Source organism: Tamandua tetradactyla, chromosome 19 (genome assembly GCF_023851605.1).
Source record: "Tamandua tetradactyla isolate mTamTet1 chromosome 19, mTamTet1.pri, whole genome shotgun sequence".
Classification (NCBI taxonomy): Eukaryota; Metazoa; Chordata; class Mammalia; order Pilosa; family Myrmecophagidae; genus Tamandua; species Tamandua tetradactyla.
This window is the reverse complement of record NC_135345.1, coordinates 5,388,409-5,414,922: the sequence shown is the minus strand read 5'-3', so window position 1 is coordinate 5,414,922 and position 26,514 is coordinate 5,388,409. Positions and strand designations below refer to the sequence as shown.

Sequence of the window (26,514 nt, the reverse complement as noted above, 5' to 3'; positions counted from 1 at the left end):
CTGCATTTTATCCCTGGAAGGCCTGGGCCATGGCTCACCCTTCTAGAAACCTCTGAGCCCGCTGTGGCATCCTGTAAGGGGTCTCTGTCTGTCTGGGCTGAAAAGGGTGGTCACGGTAGTGGCCAGCGCTCACTGTTTGTCCAGCCTGTCCCCACGGAGGCTGTCTGCCAGTTCAGCCCTGGGTGAGGGGGCAAGCAGGGCCCACCCTCCCAGCACCCATGCTGCCAGAAAGATGGATAAGTGCAACAGGTAGCGTGCCCACTGGTGTCGCGGGCTGAGGAGAGAACAGCGAACACAGCAGCAGGGAGAGGAGGCGTCCGTGCTGGGGAGGGGTCCAGAGAAGGCCGCCCTGGGAGGTGACATCTGAGAGTGCAGAAGGGAGGGGCGAGCTCAGAGGGCCAAGGGAGGCAGGCCGAGCCCAACTGGTCACAGGCACAGTCAAGGTCAGGGTGACGGGGGAGGGAGGTGCAAGGGGAAGTGGTGGGGCTGGTGGGGCTGGTGGGGCCTGGGCGGATCCTGCACGAGTAGTGGGGCCCAGAGACAGGGAGCCCGAGGACCTGCAGGGAGAGGGCAGGGCACCAGGCTGGGTCCCAGGTGCAGGGCGCAGTGGGGAGGTGGTGAAGGCTGAGCATGTGCAGAGCTGGGGGTCCCAGAGGGGTGGCAGAGGCCTCCTCGCAGCCGGGGCCAAGGCATTCCAGGGGGGATCAGCATGTGCAAAATGCGGAAGAGGCATGAGCCCGTGGCCCCCGGAGCATGGGTCTGGTTTGGGGGTACCTGTGACACATGGTGATACAGGTGCCCCTGCCACCACAAATGCAGGGAAGGAAGGAAGACACTGAGGGGCATTGAAATTCCATCTGATGACGGATGAGAGAATTCATTATGGTCGGGATGCTCCCCAAGCATAGGGACCAGCCAGGGTAAAAGTCCTGAGGCAGTCAGAGAGTGAGCCAGGCCAGGAGGCATGGCAGGGAGCCGGGCAGGGCCTGCAAAGCACCAGCGTCGCTCCTAAAGCACAGCAGACACCCATAGGTGCTCCCATGGGCGCAAAGTGGGGGAGGCTCGTGCTTTAAGAGAACCCAGTATGACTTGACAAAATCGACCATCTATGAGACCCAGAGTTCGTAAAAGGCGCACGAGTTTGCAAAGTGCTTCCAGAGACGTGGTTCCATCTGGCCAGAGCCCCCTTACACGGAGGCTGGCACAGGGGAGTGCGAGAAGGTGCCCTGGTTTCACGCCTGGGTCTGCAGCAGAGATGGGACTTGGCCAGTCTGTATGTGGGGAAGTAAAATGGTGCAGCCAACGTGCCAAAAAAGCAGTTTGGCAGCTCTTTGGAAGGTTAAGCACAGAATTACCAAACCACCTGGAAACTCCACTCCTAGGGATATACCCCAAAGAACCGAAAGCGGGGACTTGGGTAGGTATTCGCACACCAGAGTTTGTTGCAGCAGTATGTGGTGGCAATACAAATGTCCATCACCAGATGAATAAGATGTGGTCCACATTTGCCGTGGGCTGGTACTCGTCTGTAGTAAGGAATGAAGTTCTAGACCTGTTGCAACATGATTGCACCTTGGAAACATTCTGCCGGGTGAAAGAAGCCAGGCACAGAAGGACCCAGCCGTATGATTTCACATGTGCTCGATATCTAGAATTAGCAAATTCATAGAGACAGAAAGTAGATTGCAGGCTCCTGGGGATGGGGGAAAAGGGGAGCTGTTGCTGGGTGATAATTTTTGGGAAATTTGAAGTAAAACTAATCAGGACAATAAGGAAATGTGTGTGTAGGTGTGTGTGCACGGACTTGTCTCATAGACGCTCCTGCGTAGGGACTGTGAACTCCGATGCAGTCGGCCCCGGCGGGTGCAGGAGGCGCTCTCACCTGGAAGGAATTGGATAAGGAAAAAGCAGCAGAAAGTGGAAGACTGAGAAGGTACTCATTGGCCACATCAGACCTAGAAAGCGAGATGAGTCTTATGAGGAAGGCATGCAAAAACCAAATGATGGAGACGCATTAGAAGAGGCAAGGTAGAAAAACAGAAAGAAAGATGAATGTCTAAGGGCAGTGTGTGATTTTAAAAGTCCTGCTGCTCACTCTGTGTAGATTGCCCTGTGGCGTCCCCCCACCTCAATGATGTCAATCCTGCTGAGCACGCTGGGAGTTTGGATTAACTGCCCCGTTGAAGAAGGAGGACTCTGAGGCCAAGGCCACCTGGTGGTGGAGCAGGACTTGAACTCAAGGTTTCCAGTGTAGAAGGCAGGAGGGCCAAGAGCACAGGCCTTGCTTCTGCCTGGGTTTGATTCCAGCCCTGCCTCCTAATGGCTGTGTGGCTTTGGGCAAGTTACTTAACTTCTCTGGGCCTGTTTCCACGTCTACAGATGGAATGCTAACAGCATTCGTTTCATGGGTAGCTATGGAGAGAAGCTGCACAGAGCTCTGGGGGCCGTATCTGGCACAGTGGGGGCCTCGGTGAGATAAGCAGAGGTTATCCTTGACCTCACCTTAGGTGTGGTTGGGGTGTTTTCAAGGCTTCCTTTTATTGTGAGGGAGCGCATCTGGGCTTCATCTCTGGAGGTAACAGGGAAGGGGAGGAGGAGGGAAAAGTGGACAGTTCTCTAACTGTCCTTTTAGTGGCAGTCAGCAGCCCATGCTCACTGCTACCTGGAGTCTCCAGAAGTGCCTGGATTATATAAATTAAGTCTTTGCAATAAGGGTGCCACTGGATGCAGTGAAAAGTTTCTACCAGTATACTGCTTTTCCTCGAAGCCCCATAGAAACAAAATCAACCCTTCAACACTTCTCCCCTCGACAAAGCCTCTGGTACTGTGGTTTGGATGGGAAAGTAGGATGGCCACCATATATAGGTTTCCTGGAAGTTCCCAGGCCTCTGACTTGTTGTGGCCTTTGAAGGGGCCAGCACCTGTTTGGCAGGAGGCATGGGGGTCTGTCCACGGGGGCTGGCTCTGTGAGGAAGGCTCTCGCTTTCTGGCTGGGGGCTGCCTCCCCTCTAAGGGGCTGTGGCTGGGCCCGGGAATCTACGTGCAGGGTCTGCCTCGATTTCCCACCCCTGCTGGCATGGGTCTCCCAAGCTCATCTCCTGCTGGGCTGCTGTTTCCCCTTGGCAGTGCACAGCACAGACCACCCGCTGGCCCCTGCCCCTTGCCTGGGAAGCCTTCTCCAGCCCTGAGATGGAGCAGCTTTCGAGCCAGGTTGCATGGGCTTGCCGAGGGCAGGGGGCAGCTGCTGGTGCCGCAACTGTGGGCCCCAACCCCGGCCTTTTCTGCCTTCCAGGGACAGTGAGCCCCAGAAGCCACCTGCCCTGCCCCCCTCCCCACCCCGCTACCCCAAACAGACCTTTGCTGTACAGCCAGGTTCAGGGCCAAGGGCTGGGTTCTGGGGACCTGCAGAGGGAGATGAGTAAGGTGACCAACCAGGTCAGGACCTTAGTGGGGGAAGGGTGGAATGCCAGGAAGTGGGGGAGGCATTAGTGGTGCTTTGGGGGAGTGAGGAGTGAGTGGGCCCAGGGCTGGGACTCTCCAGCTGCCCCAGGCAGGCTGGCAGTGAGCAGTCACCCTGGTCACCCAGTACACACGGTGACGCATTTGAGCCGGGCCGATATAATTGGCAGCTGTGGAACCGAGGCCTGGGGTGGGCGTAGCTAGGGGGTGGGACATGCAGGGACCACTGCCCACCCTCCCTGGCTGTGGAGTGCTGGTTTCAGGTAGCTTTGGGTTGGGGGAGGCTGGGCAGCTCGGCCCGGAGGGTCAGGGTGAGTGTGTCCACTCCAGGAGGACGAGTCTCCTGCAGGTGTGGGCACCCAGCCCTCCCGACCCTCTGCAGGTGGTGCTGCAGCCAGTGACGTCTCGGCAGGTTGGTTTCAGGTCAGACAAGCTATGAGGGGCCCCACACCTGTCGGCAGGTGTCCCCAGGACTCGTGTCCAGGCAGAGGGGCCCCTCGGCTCTGTGCTGTCCGGAAAGGCGTGGCCAGTCCGATTGACAAGCTCAAGGCCCATTCCTGGGGACCCGGGTCTTTGGGGAATCTGGCAGGGAACCGCCTTCCCGCGGCCGTGGGCAGCCGGATCAGCAGCCGTGGCTGTCCCCATCTTGGGCAGGGCTGGGATGGAGGAGTCTGCAAATTCAGGCCAATCATGCCTGGAATCCCAGGTGTGGCCAGGCCTGGGGACGATTACTGAAGAGGGCAGACCTGCTTGACAGCCCATCACTAGGGCGCCCACCCACAGGTTTGCCAGCCCAGGCCTGGGCACTTGCTACCTTGTTCAAGAGGGTAATTAATCTGAAGTCCCTCACTGGGCCTCCCCAACCCAGGCCTCATGTGAAAAGTCAGCCCAAGAGGGATTGAGTTAATGACTGCGGGCTGGGCAGGAGGGTGCAGCATGAGTCCCCTGCAGGGGATATCCTTGCGGTGTGCACAGTGACAGCACAGTGAGGGAGGAAACCACTGTGGGCACCCGAACAGGCTGAGAGCATCAAGGCAGACTTCCTGGAGGAGGGGGCATCTTGGCGAGGCTTGAAGGAAGGTGGAGAGGGTGTTAGGGCAGCTTTTGGGCCATGGCTTTCCGTGAGAATAAAAGTACAGCAAACATCATTTGGATACTGCTTTGTGATTTACAAAATTCTTGCCCAGCCAGCCCATCCCAGAGATACCCACTGATCTTCTGAGATGGGTTTTGCAGGTGCTGGCAGACAGGGAGCTGTTGGTCTTTGAGGAAAGGCAGTTCGTGGACATCTTGAATTCTCTAGCATCCCCACCAGGCAAGTTTTGTCATCCCCATTCTACAGACTAGAAAGCCAAGGCGCTGACAGGCTAAAGGACTTTTCTGCCCTCCTTGGCCCACGTTCTCCAGAAGCCACTCTAAACCCTTACTGGCTTCCACCCGGCCCATTTTGCTCTCCTGATTTGGAGCACACCCTTAAGCTTTCTGTCTGCCCATTACGAGGGTGGCTGAGAGGCCGGGGTGTGAAGGGAGGGCCCCCATGGTGGGCCGAGGTGTGGCAGGTACTGTGCTGGAAGTCCAAGCACCCCTTGGAGAGAAAGACTAAATTCCCAGACTTCTCCCACATATGCGTGTTTTCCGGTCCTGCAGGGGACTGCCCCCAGGAACCCCAGGGTACAGAGCTCAGACCTAAGTGATTGGTCGTGGCTGGTGACCGCAGGCCTCCTGGAGCCACAGGGCAGGTGGTGGCAGCTCACTTGCTCCTCTCCACCTGTCCCTCTGCCTCCTGCCTCTGCTCACCTTGCCATTATTCCTGCCCAGCTCCCAGCCATGACACCCATCCAGCAAGGGGTGGCGGTGGCACTGAGAGGCCCCTGCCAGGCACCCCCAGACTGTTAGAACAGCTCAGTGATGGACACTGAGGGGCCTTGGCCGGCGTTGGCTCTGATCCACCAAAGGCCGGGACAAAGCCACATGGCATCATTTGGAAGACAGTGTCTTTGGGACCAAATCCATCTGGGTTTGAATCAGAGCTCTAATCCCTTCTGGTTTCCCCCCTACGAGCCTCAGTTTCTCATCTGTGAAATGGGGATGGGGCAGCACCGACCTCCTAGGGTCCCCACAGGATTCAAGAAAACACAAGCCGGCTGAGCCCGCGGGGACCGACACGGGCAAGCTCCGGGTCCCAGGCTGCGACGGTCATGCGTGTCTCCCGGCCTGCAAGGCCTGCTCCCTCCACGCGTGCTGCTGGCAGTGCTCCACCGCGTTGCAGAGGGCCGCGGTCTCCGGGCTGCGGCACCAGAAGCTCGGGCCCAGGGCGCACTGGTCAGTGCCCAGCAGCGAGTTCTGGGGCACGTGGCAGGCGCCCATCTGCTTGCACACGGTGATGGGGTCCGTCAAGGCCTTGAGGCTCTCGAAGAGCACGGGATGGTAGGTGGTGACGAAGTGGTTGCACTGCATGGCGTAGGACAGGGGCAGGAGGCGGCAGCCGCCCCTGAAGGCCGCCAGGATGTCGCGCTTGGTGGTCATCCGGTCCAGGGTGTTGCTGGACTGCTGGAAGAACCTCAGGCAGCTGTTACAGAAGGTGCCGTAGCTCTCGTCGTCCAGCAGGGGCACTGGCAGGCTGGGGCGGAGGGGGGGCAGGGCGCGTGCGCGCCGGCGGCGGCCACACAACCGGAGGCTGGTGCACATCTTCTGCGGGGTGATCTTGGCCACGCGCTGCACCAGGGACGGGCAGTAGGTGTCCACCAAGGTGATGCACTGCTGCACCATGGCCGAGGGCATGATGGTGCACACACGCTCCAGAGAGTGTGTGATGACCGCCACGGTGCTGCTGGAGTCGAGCCACTGGTCCAGCTGCTGGACCACGCTCAGACACACCTCGCAGGTCAGGCCCACCTTCATCTGGATCTCGCCCTTCTTCCTTGGCTCCGTGAGCTCCAGGGCAGGGACCCCGTCCACGGCGGCTGCGTGCAACCAGGGGGCTGGGCCCGTGGGCTCCCCGCAGAACCCGCCCCTTCTGCAGGTGGCCTGCGGCGCCAGGAGCACCAGGGTTTGCCCGGCAGGGGCGGAGAGCTGGTCGAGGTAGTTCTTGCAGAAGAGGGCCAAGCTGGGCCCCAGGGACTCACACTGCTCCTGCAAGCTGGCGTCCACCAGGGACACGTTGGCATGCACGGCCTCCTGCAGCCGGGTGACCAGCTGGACACAGTCCCGGCACAGAGAGGGCAGCGGGGGGCGGAAGGTGAGGCGGCCGTCGGTCGAGAGCGGATCCCCCGGGTTGGAAGCAGCCTCCGAGGACAGCAGCCCTGGGGTGACCAGGTGTCCCTGCAGCGGCTGGCACAGGGTGAGGGCCGCACACGCCTGCCCCGGGCCGCGGCCTGCGTCTCCACGGAGCATGCCCAGGATGGCCACGTGGTGGGTGTCCGCTATCCCCTGGCACCTGGTGGCGGACTCCAGGCTGGGGAGCCACTCACAGGTCCTCCTCACCGAGGCCAGGGTGTCCATCTCGGGGGTCTCGGGCTTTAGCCCGCGGCCCAGTGCCGCTGTGGCTGCATCCTTGCAGAGGTCGCAGGCCAGGGACCAGATGGCGGGCTGGCCCCACACGGCCTGCTGGCAGTGCCCTACGGCCCCGCAGCGCGCGGCCGCCTGCAGGTCCCGGCACCACACCGCGGAGCCCTTGGCGCACTCGGGGGGCAGGGACATGGGGCCAGCCGCGGCCCCCAGCAGGCCAGCCAGGAGGAGCCGCGCGCACAGCATGCTGCCCGGGGATCAGCCGCTCCAATGCAGCCCGGCCGCCCTGTGGCTCTATAAACCCGACCTCGCCCTGGGCCCCGGGCAGGTGCACACAGGCCGCCCCGCCCCCGCCCCCCGCAGCCTGACTCATCCCCCTCCCCGGGACTCACCACCCCAGGCCCCAGCGCGCCTGCCTCTGCCTGCACCTCCCTCTTTGCCCCTGCGCTGACTCCCGTTTGTCTTTCAAATCCCCACCTAGGTTTTAATGACGCGCAGCATCAAGATGGTTTTCCCGGGAAGCCTCTTGGACTCCTCGGCTGTGTCTCCTGTCCCCCCAACCCCGCCCAGGGCCACAGCAACCCCTGGAGTCCCTTCCCTGCATCTGGACTTGTTCACATTCTTGGATCCCCTCTTAGAATAGGACACCCTGGAGGATCCTCTGCCCCCATCCTGGCCATCCCATGGTTTTGTTTTGTTTTTTTTGCCATAAGAATAAAGAAATTCCGTAAATGGCTCATTACCAAAACTTTCTGCAGCTGGCCTTAAAATTGTGCAACTGGCCTGTGGTTCAAATGCCGACTCCTGGTCCCCCTGGCTGCAGCTGGGAAAGTTGTGCCTGTTGATCCTTGTGTCCTAATCTGCAAAGTGAGGGCGTATGTCCAACTGTGAGGACCAGCCATGTAAAAGCCACAGGAAACCTGTGCCTGGGTCCAGCCAGTTTCCTCATTCAGGAACCTTCTCTCAAAAGCCGAGCGTGGGCCAGTGTAGACACATGCTTTCAGTATTTGTTGAAATACCCACACACAAGAGGGGTTTGTCCATTCTGCCTCTGTTGTCATCTTAGCTCTTCCTTAGGCAAGAGCCTGAGTGTGGGCAGGCGCAGCCTGATGGCCATGGCTTGCCACCCAGGTCCCCTCCGCCTTCCTCTCTGGAGTTGGGCAGGGCAGAGGCCAGAGGGGAGGGCCCCCTGGGGTGGGTGTGAGCCCTGCGCTCGCATTCCTGGGCCTGGATGCTCGGCAGGAAGGTGGCCCAGCTATGTGGGTCAGGCATGGGGCCTGAGAGGGCGATGGCAGCTGGAGGAATGTGGACGGGCTGCTGGCAGCACGGGGCTGAGCGCGCACAGACTCCGACGCACCGCGCTCCTTCTGTGGTGCTCCGCTCCGGAGCAAGAGGCCAGGCCTGGTCTCTGGCTCTCAGGGTGGCGGCCGGCGGGCCAAGGGGGTTGGAGCACCGAGCCGAGGCTCAGGCTGGCTGAGAAGGGCCATTTTAATAAGGCCGTGCCCACCGTCCGCTCTACCTGGGCCCTAAAGTTTATGCAGTGTCCATGCATGCCGTGGGAAACGGTGGGGTTGGGGACCCTCCCAGCCCCGTGGCCTCCTCTGCCTCCATCCTCGATGCAGCCCAGCACAAGCCCCCACCTCCCAAGTCCTGGATTTATTCGCTTGCTTTCATCTGTTTTAATTTTTATTGTGGTGACATATTTATAACACACAAGTCCCCATTTTAACACTTTCTCTTGGCATTAATTACATTTATAATGCCATGCTGCCCTCACCACCACCCATCACCCCCAAAGGAACCGTGCACCCCTTCAGCACTAACTCCGCCTTTCCCTCCCCCTGGCCCCTGGTCGCTTCTAATCTGGCTTCTGCCTCTGTGATTTGCCTATGCTGGATGTCCCATAAGTGGACGCAGACGAGGCCTGTCCTTTTGTGTCGGGCTTATTTCACGCCCAGGTTCACCCACATTGCAGCGTGGGCCAGCCCTCCGCTCCTCTTCACGACAGAATAATATTCCCCCACATATGGATGACATTTTGTGTAGCTGTTCCTCTGTTGACAGACACTTGGGTTGCTTCTGCCTTTTGGCTTTTGGGAATAATGCTGCTGTGAACACTGGTGTGCAGACACCTGCTCAAGTCCCTGCTTTCGGTTCTCTCGGGCATGTACCTGGGTGTGGAATTGTCAGGCCATGCAGTAAGTCTCTGTTTCCAGGAGCTGCCAAACTGTCTCCCACGGCTGCACTGTTTCACATCCCAGCCAACAATGGATGTGCGTTCCTCTCTCCACATCCTCTCCAACAGTTGTGATGTCTCATTTTGTAAACAGTAGGCACTCCGGTGGGTGTGAAATGGGATCTCATGCTGGTTTTCATTTGCATTTCCCTGATTGCTGATAATGTTGAGCATCTTTTCAGATACTTACTGCTGTCCATTTGTACATTTTCCTTGGCCAAATATCTGCTCAAGCCCTTTGACTGTTTGTTACTGCATTAATTTTTTATTTTAAAAATGTATATAGTTCAGTGGTAGAATTCTCGCCTGCCGTGAGGGAGACCTGTGTTTGATTCCCGGCCTGTGCACTGTCTCCCACCAAAAAAAAAATTCAACAAATGCTGCTGTAAGAATCGGACAGTGACATAGAAAAAATGAAATGTGACCCCTACCACACAGCATACAAAAAAATGTACATAGAGCTCTGTTCTTCTGGACGTCCCAATTTTTAACTTTTGATCAAGATATTTCATATATACACCAAGGGCGCATCATCAGAGTTCAGCTCAACGAAGTTCACAAGCTAAACCGGCTCCCAGGTCCAGAGCAGACTATCAGCAGTTCCCAGGAGCCCCCGCCGCCTTACGCCCCCACCCCAGAAAGCACCCGCCCAGCTCCTGGCAGCGAGATTTCTTTGGTCTGTTCTGGACCTGGCTTCTTCGGCTCAGTGTTGTCTCCATGCTGCTGTGTGAGGTGTGGGTTGTGCGTTCTCGTTTCTCGGCTGAATCGAGTGGGGTGAACACAGCGCAGCTCATCCATCTGCTCTACCACAGTGGAGCAGCTGGGGCATTTCCAGTTTGGAGCTATTGTGGAAGCTGTTTCTCTGGACATTTCTGTGCCTGTCTTGGGGTGCTCGTGTCTCCCCATCTCTGTGGGGTTGATTGCCAGGCCATTTCCCAAATCGGTCCTCCCAATTCCCCCTCCCCAAGTAGCGACTGAGGGTTCTGGTTTCTCCAGATCCTACTTGTTTGTTTTTTGGGGGGGAGGGTTGCATTTTTTTTTATAGAATTCTGAACTTTAAGAAAAGTTGCAAAAATAGTATAACATGCTTCACCCAGAAACGTTCACGTATTTGCTTTATCATTCCCTCCTTCTGTCTTCGCTGCCCTCCTTCCTCCCTTCTGTCTCTCATCGGTCTGTTTGTCCATCTGTTTCTCCGTATCTTCTTCCCTCCCTCCCTGTCCATCACTGTGAATTCACACACATATTTACATATTACATTTTCATAACCCAAGGAGAGTAGGCTGGACACGTCCTGTCTCTTTGCCCCCAATCAGGTCATGTATGTTTCCTAAGGACAAGGACAAACTCTTTCATAACCACTGTGCATTAATCAAAATTGACGATGGTCACACTGTTGCAATGCAGTATTGCAATGCAGTGTGCTCACCCCCAGCCTGCATCCAAATGTCATCAGTGGCCCAAGGCTGTATTTTGTCGGGATTTTATTTTCCAATCCACCATCACCCATTGCACTTAGTGATCACACACCGCTTTTGTTTTATGTTTGTGCCATAGATTCATTTCACCCATTTTTGAAGCTTCTACTAAGGGAGCGAGACCTCGTGTTCTCTCGTGTGCCTGCTTCTCTCACTCGCCGTGGGAGGTTTGTCGGTGTGGCTGCAGGTTGCTCACGCACGCGGCTGGGGAGGGTTTTTTCTGTGGTTCACCCCCTGTCTGTTTATCCACCACGGACTGGCCTTTGGGCAGTTTCTAGTTGGGGATTCTTCAAACATCCCCACCCTGAGCACATGGCCGCCTTCCGGCGCGGCTGGGCGGGTGTCTGCTGGGCGTGCACCTTGGCAGAGACTCGGCGGAGCACAGCGGAGCCTGCCAGCAGGACTTCCTGAGTGGCGGCGCCGGTTTGCAGGGCTGAGCGAGCTGCTTGCTATGCATTGCTCCAGTTTCAGACCTGCAGAGATTACAGAAAATGATACAACACACATTCAATACCACTCCCAATTTAACATGGTAGCGTTCTTGATATTTAAAAAATGAGTTCCACAGGTTTAAAAAAGGTTACCAGAAATGCATTTCCTTCCTGTTCTGGTTCCCAGGTGGTTGAGGGGGAGGGAAGGGGGGCCGACATGTGTGGGGCTCTTACCTGGAGCCCATGGGAAAAGGAAGGGGAGGGCAGCTGCATTCTTCCCGGAGGATTTTCCTTGGGGGGCACTGGGCTGGCTTTGGCTTCAGGCAGGCAGGAGCACCCTCACCACGGGAGCAAGGAAGGTGTGGATGCTGAGCTCGTGGGAAGAATCCCTCCCCCTCCCCCTCCCCCTCCCCTCCCCTCCCCTCCCTCTACCCCTCCCCCTCCCCCTTTCCCCTCCCTCTCCCCCTCCTCTTCCAGCCCTCTCCCCTCCATTTCGCCATCAGTCCCCAGGCCACTGCGGAGGAAGGACAGGGGATGGGAAGCACAGAGTTTGGGACTGCAGGGATTGTCCAGAATGCCAACCCCTGACTGCAATGGCCCTAGGGGGGCCATACCCCACCTCCCGCCCCATCTCTTCCACCATCTCTTGCCTCCCTATTCATAGCCAGGGCAGCCTTGCTCTTACCCTCTGCCCTTCCCTGGTCCTGAGTGACTTTCCTAGCCCCCCCAGGACCCTACCTTCAGCCCAGCTGCACTGGTACCTGGGGCCACAATTCATCCCCTAGTTTGCTCCAGGCGTGTTCAGAGCCCTGCTGGTTCTGGGGGGGCTCTACTAGGCACTGTGGGCTCAGCAGAGCAGGGAGACCAGCTGTGGACAGGCGAATCCAGAAGTACCTTTCTAGCACCAGGTGGAAAGGAGGCCTGTGCAGCCAAAGAAAGCAGGGAGGGCGTGTGCCCTGGCAGCCAGGTGCCTGCGAGGGCCCCTCTCTGCACAGGTGAAGCCAATAGAGGTGGTATTGGGGGAAGCACTCCGGGAGGGAAAGCACTTCTGGGCTTGCAGCTGTGAGTGAGGTGGGGGCACACACAAAGGACGCACCATAGCCCCCAGCTCTTGCTCAAAGGGTCCTTCCGCTGCCTTTGAGAAGGCAGAAGACAGCACGCATAGAAATACCCTTTGTGAGGGCTGGGAAAGGAGGGCGCCCCAGGTGAGGGCGCAGGAGTGGGGCTCCCGTAGGCCAGCACCCGGGACCCCTCCAGGAAAGCACCCCTGTGGGAGAGCCCAGCAAGGGCCCCGAGCAGGAGATAAGCCAGGAGGTGGCAGCTGCCAGGGGCTGTGTGGGAGCCCGTGGCTCACCTGATCCAGCAGGTGTGGGCGCCTGGGTGAGTCGGGCAGAATTAAAGGCAGGGTGGGTGGGGCAGGCCCGAACCCCTTGGCACGGCCTCGTCCCAGTGGCGGGCATGAGGGGACAGGATTTCACTCCCAGCTCCGTGGGGGAGAAGGAGACCTGTGGTTCTGCCGGAGCCAGAGAAACACCTTCTCACCCCCGCCCCCCCACAGTGGGTCCCGCACTGGGCCCATGGCCCGGCTGACCCCTCCCGGAGGGAAGAGAGACATGCCTGCGCCCGGGGGTGGGGTGTTCGCAGGTAATCGGCCATTTCAGGGAGACGTCCCCCCCACCTGTCAGGGCATCTCCTGCTGCAGCCCTAACTGATGGGCCACTGAGACGGCGTGTCAGCCTAGACACAACAGCACCCCCAGGACTGCATGCCCAGCACCTAGTAGGCACCCCTGTATGCACTGAAGAAACAATGAGTGGGTGGATCCGGGCACTGGTGACCTTGAATTTTCCAGCCTCAGCCCTGCCCGCGAAGGCGTACACAGGTGGTAGAGTGAGGCTGGCCCCGCCCCCCTCACCGCCTCCAGTTCCTGCTGGGCCCCCAAGGGGCCAGTGCCTCTGTGGCTGGTCTGTGAGCGGGGACTGACACTTCCTGCCTCCCGGGCATGCTGTGAGCACCGAGGGCAAAGATTAACCCACTTCACAGATGTTTACCAGCGCAGCTCTGCCTGTGGCCTGGAAAATGCAGTGGAGTCTTGGTGATTGGAAACTCTGCTCCCAGGACACACACGGCCTGAGACATGGGGGCTCAGAAGGGACCTGGTTCCTGAGTCCCGACCACCCTAAAACTGTGCCCCCAGCGGCACATGATCCCAGGGTTTCGACACCCCATCATAAGGCTAAGTGGAGCCCCCCAGGATGGGGTAGGGGCACCCGAACATCAGAGGAGCCAGGGAGCTTAGGCCTTGAGGCCAGGACATAGAGGCTGTGAGGCCTGGAGCCTCGAGCACTCAGACTGCCAGGAGTCGGATGGAGGGACGGATAGAGGGATGGACAGAGGGAGCGGACCCCGGCCGAGTGCTCCCACGGGCCTGGCACTGTGGGGTGGTCCCGGGCTAGCTTTCCCCCGAGGCCAGCTCCCATCTGAGCAGTGGACCCCACCGCTACCGCCTGGGCCCCCACCAGCAGCTGCAGAGCGAGCTGAAAGTCAGCTGCACTCCGCCCACCCCCAGGCGGCCACCTGTGAGAAGCACCTTGTGCCACGTGGGAGGGCCCCAGCGGCAGGTAAAGGGGGTTGTCTCACTCCCCCACGCAGGGAGCCAGCAGGCAGGTGACACTGTCCAAGTGCCTCTGACTCGGGCAATAGGGAAAATGGGCATCCCTGGGCAGCCGCCGGGACCTGCTGGTTTGCTTGACTCTCCTGCCTGTGCTCAGTAAATACTAATGGAGCGCTTACTGCATGCTAAGGGCTGCTCTGGGTGCTGGGATAGGAGTTAGCTTACATGCCAGCAGGAGGAGGCAGAAAGCAAACACCTTCATTAAAGAAAGAAACATTTCCATGTGAAAGAAGGGAGTTAGTGAAGTGAGAAGAAATGATGCAGGATATGAGGGGAGAGTCCCCACACTGGGTGTGGTCAGGGAAGGCCACAGGGATTCAGCACCATATGAGTGAAACCCTGGAGAAGGTGTGGGAGAGGCAGGCTGTGGCTGTCCTGAGGGCAGAACCAGTTTGTGCAAAGGTCCTGAGGCAGGCGCATGCCTGCTGGGTACAGGGAGAGCCAGCAGGAAGGAAGGGCCAAGAGCAGAGGAGCCGTGGCAGGGGTGGGGGTGGCGGTGGACACTGGCCGCTTCTTTGAGGGAAGTGGGAAGTCACTGAGGGTTTTTAAGGTTTTATAGGGTGACTGCAGGAATCTAGGTGCGAGGTGATAGGGGCCAGGGGGGCGGGGTGGGTGGTGGGCTGTGGATCCACATCTGTTTGAAGTCAGAGCCGGCAGGATTCCCTGAGGGATCAACCCAGAAAGCGAGAGAGACAGGGAGGAATCAGGGACATGGTGGGCTTCCGGCCCGAGCAGCTGGACACGCGACTGGAAGGGGAGCGCAGGCAGTGTGAACGGCAGGCCGGGCTGTGGAGACATCCAGGTAAGCGGCAGGTGGCCAATCCGGGCCCAGCGCCAAGGACAGAGTAGAGACCTGGAGGGCTGGGCCATGGCCGCAGGCAGGAGGAGTGACCCAGGGGCCCAGGAGGCCAGGGCTCTGGCTTGCATGGTGGAATCTTCTGGGAGGTGGAGGTGGGGAGCTGAGGAGGGGGAGGAGCAGGCTGGGGGAGGGGTGTAATGACCGTGAGATGCCTGAGGGACCCTCGCCTGGAGACACCTTAGCGGGGAGGCCCAGGCCTGAGCTGATGAGTCACCAGCCTCTTGGTGGCACTTGAGGTTCCTGGATTTGAGGACATCCAGGGGCCAATAGGGGTGAAGAGTGGCCCCTTGGACGATGGGGAATGGCCCTGGCCCACAGCCAGAGTGGACGGACGGGGCAGGGAGGCAGATGTGGGGCGCTTGAACATTTTGACCTTGGGGAGGTTGTGGGTGACCATCAGGAGGGCGGTTTCCGTGGTGGGTGCAGGTGTGGGGTGCAGCAGTGAATTGCTAAGGGGGCTGCTTGGGAGTCAGACCAGGGCCAGATTTGCCTTTACTCTAGGCACCAAGGGTGGGGGGCAGGACGGGAGGGAGGCGGAGACTGGCAGCGATAAAGGGAGGGGAGTTTAAACCTGTTTTTTCTTTGGGCTACTGGGCAGGGTGGTGGGCCCGGGCCAGTGCCCTAGGCTCTGGGGCCACACCCTTTCAACCGGGTCCCGCCCGAGGGTTAAAGGCAGGATGGGTGGGGGTCCCACTGACCCTGAGGGGATAGACACAGCAAGTGACATCAGTAGGCCCTGCCCTCCCTGCCACCTTCCTGCACCAAGACCCCTTTGCAGCTTCTTCCCATCCCACCCCATTGTGTTTCTTTCTATTGAGCTTAAAAACAGGCCAGAAAAGGGACCAGACTGGGGGGTGGAGGGATGTAGGTGGAATGGAAGGGGAGACCAGGGGCAGCCAAGGGCAATGAATTCAGTTTCCTGCTGTGCATGGCTCCGCCTGCACCTGGCCTCGCAGCGCGAGTTGGTGGCCAGCAGCGCGCTCACTGGAAGCCCACCTACTCCCCTGCAAGCTGCCGGGCTCGGCTGGGGTCCTGCCTAGTCCCCAAGCTCGTCACAGGGGGACCCGGTTTCTTTAGACTGAGCCAGCCTGTGGCCTCGGAGCCTGGCCACAAAATAAACTGTGGGAGCTGTGGAGAACAGGAAGGAAATAGGAAACTCAACCCCATTGCCCAGAGAGAAAACCCTTTCTCCCCTTGGAGGACTTTCCTTTTCATCCTTGAAAAATGTTTATTTCAGCAGTTTTCTGGCCTCTCCCTGCTCCCGCCCCTGCCTGAGCCCTTTCTCCAGCCCCTTGCTTCGGGCTGCTTCCCAGGTGACCGACAGTTTGCGTGGAAAGCGGGTGGCCTTGCCCAGGAGGGGAGGGGACCAAGCCTGGGGCTGCATTGCTCAGTCGCCAGGCCAGCCCAGTAGGCAGGAACCGGCCCGTCCCCTACACTCCTGTGACAAGTGTGGCCGGGCAGCTGCAGCTCCCGAGGCTCCCCTGCCTCACCAGGGCCGTGGAGGCACTACAGCCCATGGGTGGGGGCGGGGGGTGTGCAGAGGGGCCCAGTGGCCTCCTTGATTGACTGCAGGTTTAATACCAACCCCCAGCCCTGATCACAGGTGTCTGTGGAGACTCTACCTGTGCCAGGTGTCGTGCTGAGAACGCCCGGGTACGCTGTCTTCTAAGCTTCATGGCAGCCCTGGGGGGCGGCGTTTTGCACGTGAGTGGCTGCCACAGGTCACAGAGCTAGTGGCTGTTGGGGCCAGGCTCACACCTAGGATGGATCCCGCAGACTCTGCACTATGTTCCTCAGGAGACAGCTTGACCTCGCTGCGTGTCCCCTGCGCTCTGGGCTTCTTGGACCCCCCCAGGGCATCAGGGGTTCCCTGGTCCTGCCAGGGAGGGGCCCTGGTGTGCAGTGCCTGCACTCACCTGCCCAGGGCTGGCCCCGCAGTGTGGAGAGCCAGGAAACCTTCCTCCCCGGCTCTGCAGAAGGTTTCTTTTCGCTCTGGGAGGTAAGGTCGGGAGTCAGAGTGAACAGCCAAGGGCCGTGCATGGGGGTTCAGGCGGGACCCCCTCTTCTGAGGACCCCAGGTGGAATGCTGGGCCAGCCTCGGGGCTACCAGCAGTGGTCGTTGGGGCTTTTCGCTCTCACGGGGGCTCCTGCTCCCAGGACTGCTGCCACGGGGCTTGCCCTGTCTTTCCCGGGTCACCTCCTGGGGGGGCCCAGGTGGACGGCTGGAGGTTTAAATGCACCCCCCCACCTCCATGGCCCCGGGAACAGGGCCACTGCCCATCCCCCGATGAAGAGACTAGGCCACGGGCCCGTCCTCACACTAAGCCGGAGCCACCAGTGAAGAGTGATCCAGCGAGCCGCAGGGCTGCATCCTAGGTCTCGTTATTTCTACTTATTGTTTAATCTCATGCTGGAAAGTTCATGTTTTCAAAATATATGGAGAGAGAGAAAGAGAGGAGACAAACACATGTGCATGTATATATGTGTGTGTATACGTGCAAACACACAAGTGTGCACCATGTACACACATGACTAGAGAGAGAAGGACACGCACGTGCAATGTACAAATAACCCATGTGTATCTGGGGCCTCCAGGCTCTGCTGCTGGGGCTGGGAGGCAGGGTGAGGCAGGAACTGGGCTCTTCCCACCTGCCCACTGGAAGTGATTCTAATCCGGTTTGAGAAATCACAACTATGAAACAACTTGGGCACTTGGAAAACTCCCTGGGAAGGAGGAAACACTGCCAGGTGCCCACACACTCCCGTGGACGTGAGATAAACATGAACATTTGGCACATTCGTTCCAGGTTTTCTGAAGAAGTCAAACTTCCCAGCCCCAGCCCAGGCCTTGCCCCCACCCGTCTCCCCCACCCCGTGTGCGCTCCCAGAAGCGGGCGCAGTCCGTTCTCCCCAACTCCTGTCTGTGTCCATAAATGATGAGGCTAGGTTCATGCTCTTTGAATGTGCACGATGCTTTTGGGCTGGACGGCCATCCGTCCACACTTGCTGGTGTTCCCTTGGCACTGTGGTGGTGACACTTACCCTGCTGGCGTGTGGCGCTCCACTGCGGAATCAACCCCAGGTGTCTGTTTCCTGCTGAGGGACAGCCTGGGTTTCGCTGCTCCCCATCTTTTGCTATGACAGGCAGCTCAGGGCGGGCATCCTGGAGCCTGTCTCCAGGTGCAGAGGAGGGAGGGTCTCAGGTAGGGGGGTCTTTGGACCTGCTGGTCCCAGCAGGGTGTGTCGCCGGGTCACTGGGTGTGGCTGATGTGCAGAGCAGCTGGGCAAGCCACGGAGAGATGTGGGACTTCAGGTTCACGTGTTTAAAGGAAGAGATGGTTTTTTCCCTCCCTCTCTCCCCTGTCCCTCCCTTCCCCCTCCCTCAGTACTTTGCCGAGGCAGTAACTCAGTATAGAACTCACACACCGACGGGCCTGAATGCCAATCCTTGCCCGGCCAACTCCTGACGTCTCCCTTGTGACGTAGGTAGGGGTGGTGTGACCCTGACAGGGTTCCTGGGAGCTGGCGTGTGCTCCAAAAGCTGCTGCACGCCATGCAGCACAATGGCCAGCACACAGTTGGCGCACAGTAAATGCTCGAGGTTGTCATTTGTTCATTCATTGATTGATTCATTCATTCATTCACTGAGCCTTTAGTGGTCACCTGGCGTGGGCCAGACACAGGGCTGGGCCCTCTGGGGCCCCCCAGCCCCATCTACTGCCACATTTTGGTCCTTAGCTGGACCCAGGGTCCTGTTTCTTGTTTCTTGTAAGATAAATTCCGTGTTGCCTCCCGCAGTCTGTGGTGGGAACTTGGTTCATTTTCGAGGAATCCAAGGCCTCTGCTCCGAGAAGCTTTGCCGGCCAGGCCCCTCCACTCCCGGGTCTCTGTGGGGGCCGCCCCCCTCCCCAACCAGGGGAGTTCAGGAGAAAGGCACTGGGGCCAGGTGGGAGGGCCTAGAACTGGGGGAGACATCTGGAAAGTCTTGTTCTTTGAAATTAGTTAAACAAATAGCATTTTCTATCCTTCGTACACCTCCAGCAAGCCAAAGGACATAACTTGGGAGTTTGGGTCCAGCCACATCAGATGTGCCCACGGGGAGGACACCTCAGTGATGGGCCAGATGGGTGTGGGTGGGGCCGGAGGCTGGTGAGATCCAGGCTCTGGCTCCCATCTCCTGACCATATGTCTCTCAGGCATGCCTGTCCCTCCCTGGGCCTCAGTTTGCTTGGCTGTACCCAGGGAATGTAACAGGACGGTTGTTATGGACACCCCTAAGTCTAACACAGGAGGTCTGCCTGTCATGCTGGCTGGTGACCCTGCACTGCAGGGAGGGGTGTGGATCGGAGAAGCCAACCCCACCAGTCTGCAGTGGGTGGCTTCAGCCCCCTCCCCAACTCTGCCCAGGGCTCTCGTGATTCCCGAGCCATTGCCAGGGTTTCAGGAAAGAGTCTGTGGGGGTGGGGTGGCACCCCCTTCTTTCTGCCTGCTCACCTTGCTCTCACGCCACACGTACCCGCACTCGGGCAAGATCTTCCCCCACCATCCCAGGTATAGGCAGTGAGTGCACACCACCCCCAACCATCCCAGGTATAGGCAGTGAGTGCACACCACCCCCCACCATCCCAGGTATAGGCAGTGAGTGCACACCACCCCCCACCATCCCAGGCATAGGCAGTGAGTGCACACCACCCCCAACCATCCCAGGTACAGGCAGTGAGTGCACACCCCCCGCTGCGCTGCCCTCGCACTGCAGGCTCTCTGGTTAACACTCCAGGCCGCACCTGCAATGTGCACTCCAAACAGAGGAAGCACTGCATGCTGAGCTCCGCACCTGGACATGGCCTGGTATGTGGGCAGATGCTCACTGGCCAGCAAGTGAATGAATGATTGAGTGAGTAAGTCTATGAATGAATGATTGAGTGAGTAAATAAATTAGTGAAGGACTAAGTGAACAAGTGAGTGAATGTGTGAATGAGTATGTGAGTCACTAAGTGAATGAGTGAGTGAATGAAGCAAAGAATGAGTAATCAAGTGAGTGAATGAGGAAGTGAATGAGTGAATTAATGAGCAATTGAATGAATCAATGAATCAGTGAATGAGTGAGTGAGTGAGAAAATGAGTGATTGAGTAACTGAATGAATGAGGGAGGGAGTGAACGAATAAATGAATAAGTGAATGAGTGAGTGAATGTGTGAGTGAGCAAGGGAATAAGTGAAGCAACACCCAGCTTCAGCATCGATGGCCCGGTAGAGCTGTGCCACTCCAAGCGCAGCCTGTGGGTGGGGTGTTGTGGGTGGGTGATGAGATGGGGACAGCCACTGAGAGGTGGAGCCTGGAGACTCTGGAAGCAAATGTGATATTGCAGTGAGGCCCCGGCCTGTGACCCTTTTTCTAGTTGCTCATTTTCATTGTGTTTTACAAAATCCCGGTCTGCAAAGTGATTTGCAGGCACTGAGCTGGGGCGGGGAGTCTGATGGCAGTGGGCCTTGTGCTGCGGGAGCTGGGCAGAGGTGCACAGGGCGTTGGTGGCTCTGAGAACAGTGGCCGGATTGGCAGGGGATCTGTGACCCATGGGGTGCATGCCACTGGTCTCGAGGGTGCCCAGGGCTTCTGCAGAGTCAATATACCTGACAGACAGACATCGGAGTCTGCTAGAGCATGGGCTTTATCTCCCCAGCGGACAGGGCGAGGCACTCAGGGGTGGTGAAGGGCCATGCCCCGTTGTCAGGTGCGCCCAGGGCAGGGGCCCAGGCCCATGTCTCCGGCAGAAGCAGCAGCCAGGCCTGGTCTGTCCCTGACCTTACCCTGGGTCCCGGAGACCCTGCACGAAGCAGCCTGGCGGCCTGAGACAAGCCGCCGTCCTGGCCGGGATAAGGGAGGTGGCTTCCAGGCTCTAATCCCTCATTCTTTGACAATGTCCCCTGAATACTTCCTGTGTGCCAGCTTCCTCTGGGTGATGGGCACCCCCTGGAGAGCTCACACTCTAGTGAGGGGACCCGCCCTTGATAACTGACTCAGGCCCCACAGGTCCAGAAGCTTCTGGGGGTACACAGAGCAGTGCAGCGTGCCCTGGGGTCTGATCTCTGAATTGGCCATTCAATCCACCAGTGAGCACGGGTGGGCTATGAAGACCCCCCAGTGCCATTCCCAGGTGCTTGGACTTTGTCTCCAGGACAAGAGGGAGCCACAGAGGAGCTCAGAGCAGGAGCATGCCGGGAGTTCTAGCCCACCCTGGCTGTAGGACGGTGAGGGAGACAGAGGGGCGGGCTGAGGCAGGAGAACAGAGCGAGAGAGGGCTGTGGCTGGGTCCCAGTAATTCTCCTTCTCTGTGGGGTCTGCAGTGAACCCCTAATCCTCCTGGGCTTTTGTTTCCTTAGCTGACAAATAGACGGCCTCAAGAAAATGGAGCGAAGTAGACTATGGTAAAATGCCAAGCACAGAACCATGAATAACAGGAGTGGAACCTTCTGCAGTGCTTACTTGCTGCCTGGCACGGCCGGCCTTCTCATCTAATCCTCCCAACAGTTTGGGGAAGTATCCCCATTTTACGGGTGAGGAAGAGGAGGACCAGAGAAATAAAGTGACTTTCTCGAAGCCATGGCTAATAAGTGGGGAGGCAGAATTCACATCAGGCTGTTTGGCCGCCCTCCTGGCGAGAGCTTTTGTCCTGCTGCTCCAGAGGCAGAGGACACTAACAAGGCCCTCCCTCCCTCCCTGCCTCCCTCCCTCCCTCCCTCAGCGCCCACGCGGCCAGAAGGGTTCAGCCCAGGTGTGATTCCGAGCCTCGCCTCTTCTGGAAGTGCGCAGGACCAGCCTCCTGGCATTGTTGTCCTGAGAAGCCCCAGGCTCATGGCCTGGCATGGAGTAGCCTGAGATGTCAACCCATGCCCACCCCCACCCGCACCCCCAGAGGACGGCAGAGCCCAGGGCCTCCTTCCTAGGGGCAGAGGGACGTCCCACTGGGACGGGATTGCTTTCCACCTTTTATTCAGCTAAACCAGTTCCTCCAGTGGTTTCGTTATCACTGCATCCTTGGAACTGGGACACGAAGGGTGTTTTCCTAGGAGGCTCAAGGCTTCAGCAAGAGGAGAAGATGCTCCATTTCTGGTTGGTTCCTAAAGCACAGACATTTCGAAGGACCTCCCACTGCAGGAGCCCAGCAGCAGGTGGAGGGAGGGGGGGGTAGGCTGGATAGGCAGGAGGTTTACTCCAAGCTTTGTCCCCTGTGGGATGATTCTCACCCACAAGCTAGGAACAATCCAGGCCTGGAAGACAGGAGTGGAGGGGGGTGTCAGGGAGGGAACAGCCCCAGGTCATTACCCTAAAGGAGGGCAGGGGCAGGCCTGGGGCTCTCTCCTTTCCTCCTTTGGAGAAGAGAGGGACTCTTGCGGGGCAGTGGGAGGAGAACTGGGCTTACTGTCAGGAGGTCCTGCCCCCATTGGCTGTGTGACCTCCAGCAGGTGTCTTGACCTCTCTGAGCCTCTCCTTCCTCTCAGAGGGGTCAGGTGGAAGGAGGTCCATCAGCTGTAACAGTCCAGCCCACCCTTCCCGAAACTCCCCCTCTTTCCTCCTCCCCTGCTTAGACCAGGGGCCCTTGGGCGGCCCCCCACCTTTGCACATCCCCTGGGTTCCAAGCCTGCTCACCTCCCAGTCCATCCTCTCCACCCAGCCAAGGTCTTACCCACCTGGGTCATCAGATCCCTGCTCCTCCAGCACCAATAGGGGAGTCTCTGAAAGCTCTTGCTTGGGTCTGGACTTTTGCCCAAGGTCTCCAAGGACCTTGACAGTTTGGTCCCAAACTTCCCCTCCATCCTCCACCTGCCCAGCTGTTCCCTGCCATCTCCTCACCCTGGCTCTTCTCCTTCAGTGTCCTGTACATACAGAGCTGCTAAGCTTGTGCTCCTGCTGTGCCCGCCTTCTGGAATCTTCCACTCGCCCATCCTCTCTGCCTGCCAAAAGCTAAACCATTTTTTCAAGATTTGGCCCAAATATTGCCACTTTCACTGACCCTGCCCCCAGGGCTTTTTGTTGGTAATAGGTTACTTTGGCTCCTTGTGACTCAGCCTGAGACCAAGCCCCGTCCTGGCTGGGCTAAGGGAGCTGGCTTCCAGGCTGTATCCCCTCATCCTTTGATGATGTCCTCTGAGTACTTCCTGTGTGATGTGTGAAAAGTCCCTGCTTTTTGGTTACCTCTGGATGATGGGCACACCGAGATTTCTCTCACTCTAGTGAGGGAGCCCCCTTGGCATGCAGGGCCCTTCCTGTTCTCCTCACTCTTTTGCAACCCCAGGGCTGGGCACATAGCAAGTGCTCAGGGAGTGTGTGTTGACAAACTGACCAACCAGCACATAGTAGGTCTGCAGGTAGATTTCCTTACTCCCTTCAGTCCTTCCTGGAGGGCTTCTTTTCCTCTTGAGCAACCTGCTTTTTGGCTTGAATCCCAAGCATCTCGTCTCTGCACTGTTCAGCCTCAGCGTCGATGACTTTATTCCCAAAAGCACATTCTGGAGGCAGAGACCCAGGCGGGTGGGAAGGAATGGCTGCCCCTGGGACCCATGTGGCTTTCAGCCAGGGCCACGGGCCTCCGCGAACATCGCAGACGACAGGCGTGGGCCATGGGCAGAGGCCCTGGCTCACAACAGAGACCGGGTCAAATGCATTTTCCTTGTGTGTCTCTCTCCGCCTGACTTGCTCTGCTCTCTTGGCCTCGGGGGGAGAGGCTAGAAAGGGAAATGAGAAGGTCCCAGCATTTTCATTTTGGGGCTGACACTCAGCCGGCTGCGTGTGGGAGCTCTACAGAGGTCAGCTGTGCAATGAGTTGCAGGGGTGGGGGGGTTGTTGCACTCCAGAAAGGGCCCCCTGCACCACGAGCTCTGAGAGGTCGCAGGGCAAAGGGCTTTGGCCTGCAGACTCTAAGGGTGTCTGGTGAAGTGTATACCCCAAAACCAAGCTGGCTTCTGACCTGGGTGAGTAGGTGGCCTCTTCCCCTTGGGTCACCTTGGGCTGGAGAGTAGTGCTAAGAAAAGTACAAGAGAAAGAGTATGTTCCAGAAAGAGAGAATAATGTGCAAAAGCACAGGGACCCTCAGAAGTGGGCCAGTGTCAGGTTGTTTGAAGCTGGGGCACAAGGGTTGTAGGGAGATAGGGTAGCATTAAAGTTTGAGGTCAGAGGGCAAAAGGGCCATAAAGGACAGGTAAGGGATGGGATGTAGTCCTGTGCATACTGGGGAGGCATTTAATGTTGTTAAGCAAGGGAGGGCTGCATCCCAGCAGTGCTGTGTGTTGGATGCATGTCTGGTCATACACGTTAGCACAGTAGTTTTCCAGGGTGCTCCTCTGAGCCCTTTGGGAGCCCCCGGGCTGAGGAAGAGGTGTGGAAACCAGGCCAAATCCCTGCTTCCTCCCCCTTCCTCTGTCCTGTACTCTTAGCCAGATGGATTCACTTTCAACTGTTTCACTTTTATGCACTGTGCTTCCAGGTAAGACTTTATTTTGGACCGAGGATCCTGCTACTTAAAAATTGCTGAAAACTTTAGTATAAGCAGGGCCAGGAGGCACAATTTTCATTTCTTTAGTCATCAAACTTGTCCTGGGCACCCCTCCTGCCAGAGCCTGGGCTGGGCTATGCGAGGGCCTCAGAGAGCCTTGTGGGGCAACTGCCCCAGGCTCAGGCTTGGCCCAGCGAAGCCCAGAGGCCATGGGGGGAACAGTGGGCCTGGCCCCCAGAAGTCATTCAGGGAAGGCTTCCTGGTAGAGGTGACGCTTCATCCAAGGCCTAGCGTGTGAGCAGGAGTTGGTCTTTAGGCTCGGGAGGTAAGAGGCATGACTGGCAGAAGGCCCCAGTGTGCAGATGGCCCTGAGGACTTGGGGGACCCAGGGGCTGGGCTGGTGGGTGCAGGAAGTGAGTGGGGGAGTGGACAGGCCGCAGGTGTAGAGAGGTCGGCCAGCCGTCTGCAGGCTCATCCGCCCTCACGCTGCTCCCAGAGGGTCCCACAGAACCCTCTTCCCAAGTCTTGTTAGGAAGGACAGGGCTGGGGGGCCCAGGGCTGCTGCCTGGTGGGTTCAGGAGCCTTGGGGCCTGGGTGAAGTGCTGGATCTCCAATCCCCTGCGGCGGAGGGTCCGGGTGGGGAGGGGTGAGGCAGGCTGCCCTGAGGGCAGAGCAGGCAGAAGGAGAGGGTGCCTTCCTCCATGCCAAAGCCGACTCCCGAGGCCTCCCTGGCGAGCCCGGTGGCCCTGAGTGTCCGAGCTCCAGGTGATGGGCCTTGAGGGTTGACATGCCACTGCCACTGCCAGCACCTCTTTCTCCCTGGCCCCCGGTGCTGGGCACAGCCCTCCCTGGCCAAATCGCCTGTGTCTTTTTGGGCAGCTTCAGGTTCCAGAGTCACTCACTCCACTAATGCCAATCCCGGGTGCAAGAGCCTGGGGCCCCCAGCCATGCCCAGTTCTGGAGAGATCTGGGCTTCCCGCAGGCTGAGCACCAAGCTTGGTGCGTGGCCGGTGGCCCTGCGGGCAAAGCACCCCCTTCACAGCCGAGCGGGATGGCCAGCAGCACCTTTCCTGGTGAGGAGCTGGAGACACAGAGGGTCTGAGCTTCCTGCTCCAGGTGCAGAATGAGTGAGAAGAACTGGCATCCCAACTGCACCTCTCCCGGCACCGTCCTTGCTCTTTTGGGAGCCTCACCTGGGGGTCTCCACCTTCAAACAGCCCTCCCTGAGCCCAAAGTGGACCCAGCAGCCCACCCTGGGGTCCCCTCTGCAGTGGTAGGCCGGTCAAAGGCTAACAGCCATCTCCCCGGAAAGAGAAATCCATGTGTGTGTGCACATATGCATTTTACCAACATAACAGGCGTGTAGCACTCAATTTACTAGTAATATGCAAATGAACAATACTTTTATTATAAAGTCCATATAGCTGATTTTGATGATTCTGGTGGACTCTCAAATTTGTAGTCAACCTGGGATTACGATTAAGCCCTGATTTGACAAACAAAGTTGTCTCCTAATGGGTCTTTCTCTAATATACTTGTCATTAAATCTGAAATGTGGGCTACAATGAATCTACTTCTCACCTTCATACTAAGTATCTTCATGAAAAGTAACTTCTTTCAGCTTTGGCAGCTAACATTTTTGAACTGTCCTCCTTTGTCAGTGATGTGAGCAAATTCTCTGATGAATTGGATAATGACTTTTAAATACTAGAACAATGTTTCCTCTTTTCTTTTTTAAAAGTTTTGGCTAGTCACAACTACAGGTGCCAGGCAGTTTTAAGTTTATTTCCGCATTACTGACATTTTCTCGTCAGTTTCTTAAGTCTAGACAAGCAGGGAGGCAGTAAATCAGACCCTGCTCTGCAGCGGCTGCCGATTCCCATGGTGTAAATACCCCGATCGTGTGGCAGTGGGTGTCTCGGAGCTTGGGGCAGGGAAGGGACATCAAATACTCCTCACTTTGGGGCATCTCCCCTAGGCAGACACGGAGGTGTAGATGACTTTAGGAGTATGGATAACAGTGACAAAGTAAAATAATCAGGGAGTGGGTATATACTGCCTGCGTTTTAAAGATGATTTATGCAACTGTAAGTTTATAGAATTTTGCATTTAATGGCAGCTGAGACAGTTCCAGTGGCCCCAGTTCATCACTGTCCCTTGGGCCCTGGCCGTTCTCTGCTCTTAGCAAACCACCCTGAAGGTACCGGTCTGTCCCCTTCTCAGACAGAGGCTCGGTGTTCTAGTTTGCTAGCTGCTGGAATGCAATATACCAGAAACGGAATGGCTTTTAACAAGGGGAATTTAATGAGTTGCTAGTTTACAGTTCTAAGGCCGAGAATTAAAACAAGTCTATAGAAAAGTCCAATCAAAGGCATCCAGG

At 57.8% G+C, this 26,514-nt stretch overlaps 2 protein-coding genes across 2 annotated transcripts in view; one reads left to right on the top strand and one right to left on the bottom strand.

Moving 5' to 3' along the window:
* SORCS2 (sortilin related VPS10 domain containing receptor 2) overlaps positions 1-26,514 on the top strand; it is a 539,078-nt gene that overhangs the window by 231,310 nt on the left and 281,254 nt on the right. The gene's annotated exons all lie outside the window — the stretch shown is intronic.
* Positions 4,376-7,220, bottom strand: PSAPL1 (prosaposin like 1). Its single transcript, XM_077137110.1, has one exon. It carries the CDS (start codon positions 7,210-7,212, stop codon positions 5,656-5,658), a length of 1,557 nt encoding a protein of 518 aa, XP_076993225.1. The 5' UTR covers positions 7,213-7,220; the 3' UTR covers positions 4,376-5,655.

Excerpts from the sequence above, each read along its gene's own strand:
- PSAPL1 (XM_077137110.1), bottom strand. The coding sequence starts at position 7,212 with ATGCTGTGCGCGCGGCTCCTCCTGGCTGGCCTGCTGGGGGCCGCGGCT.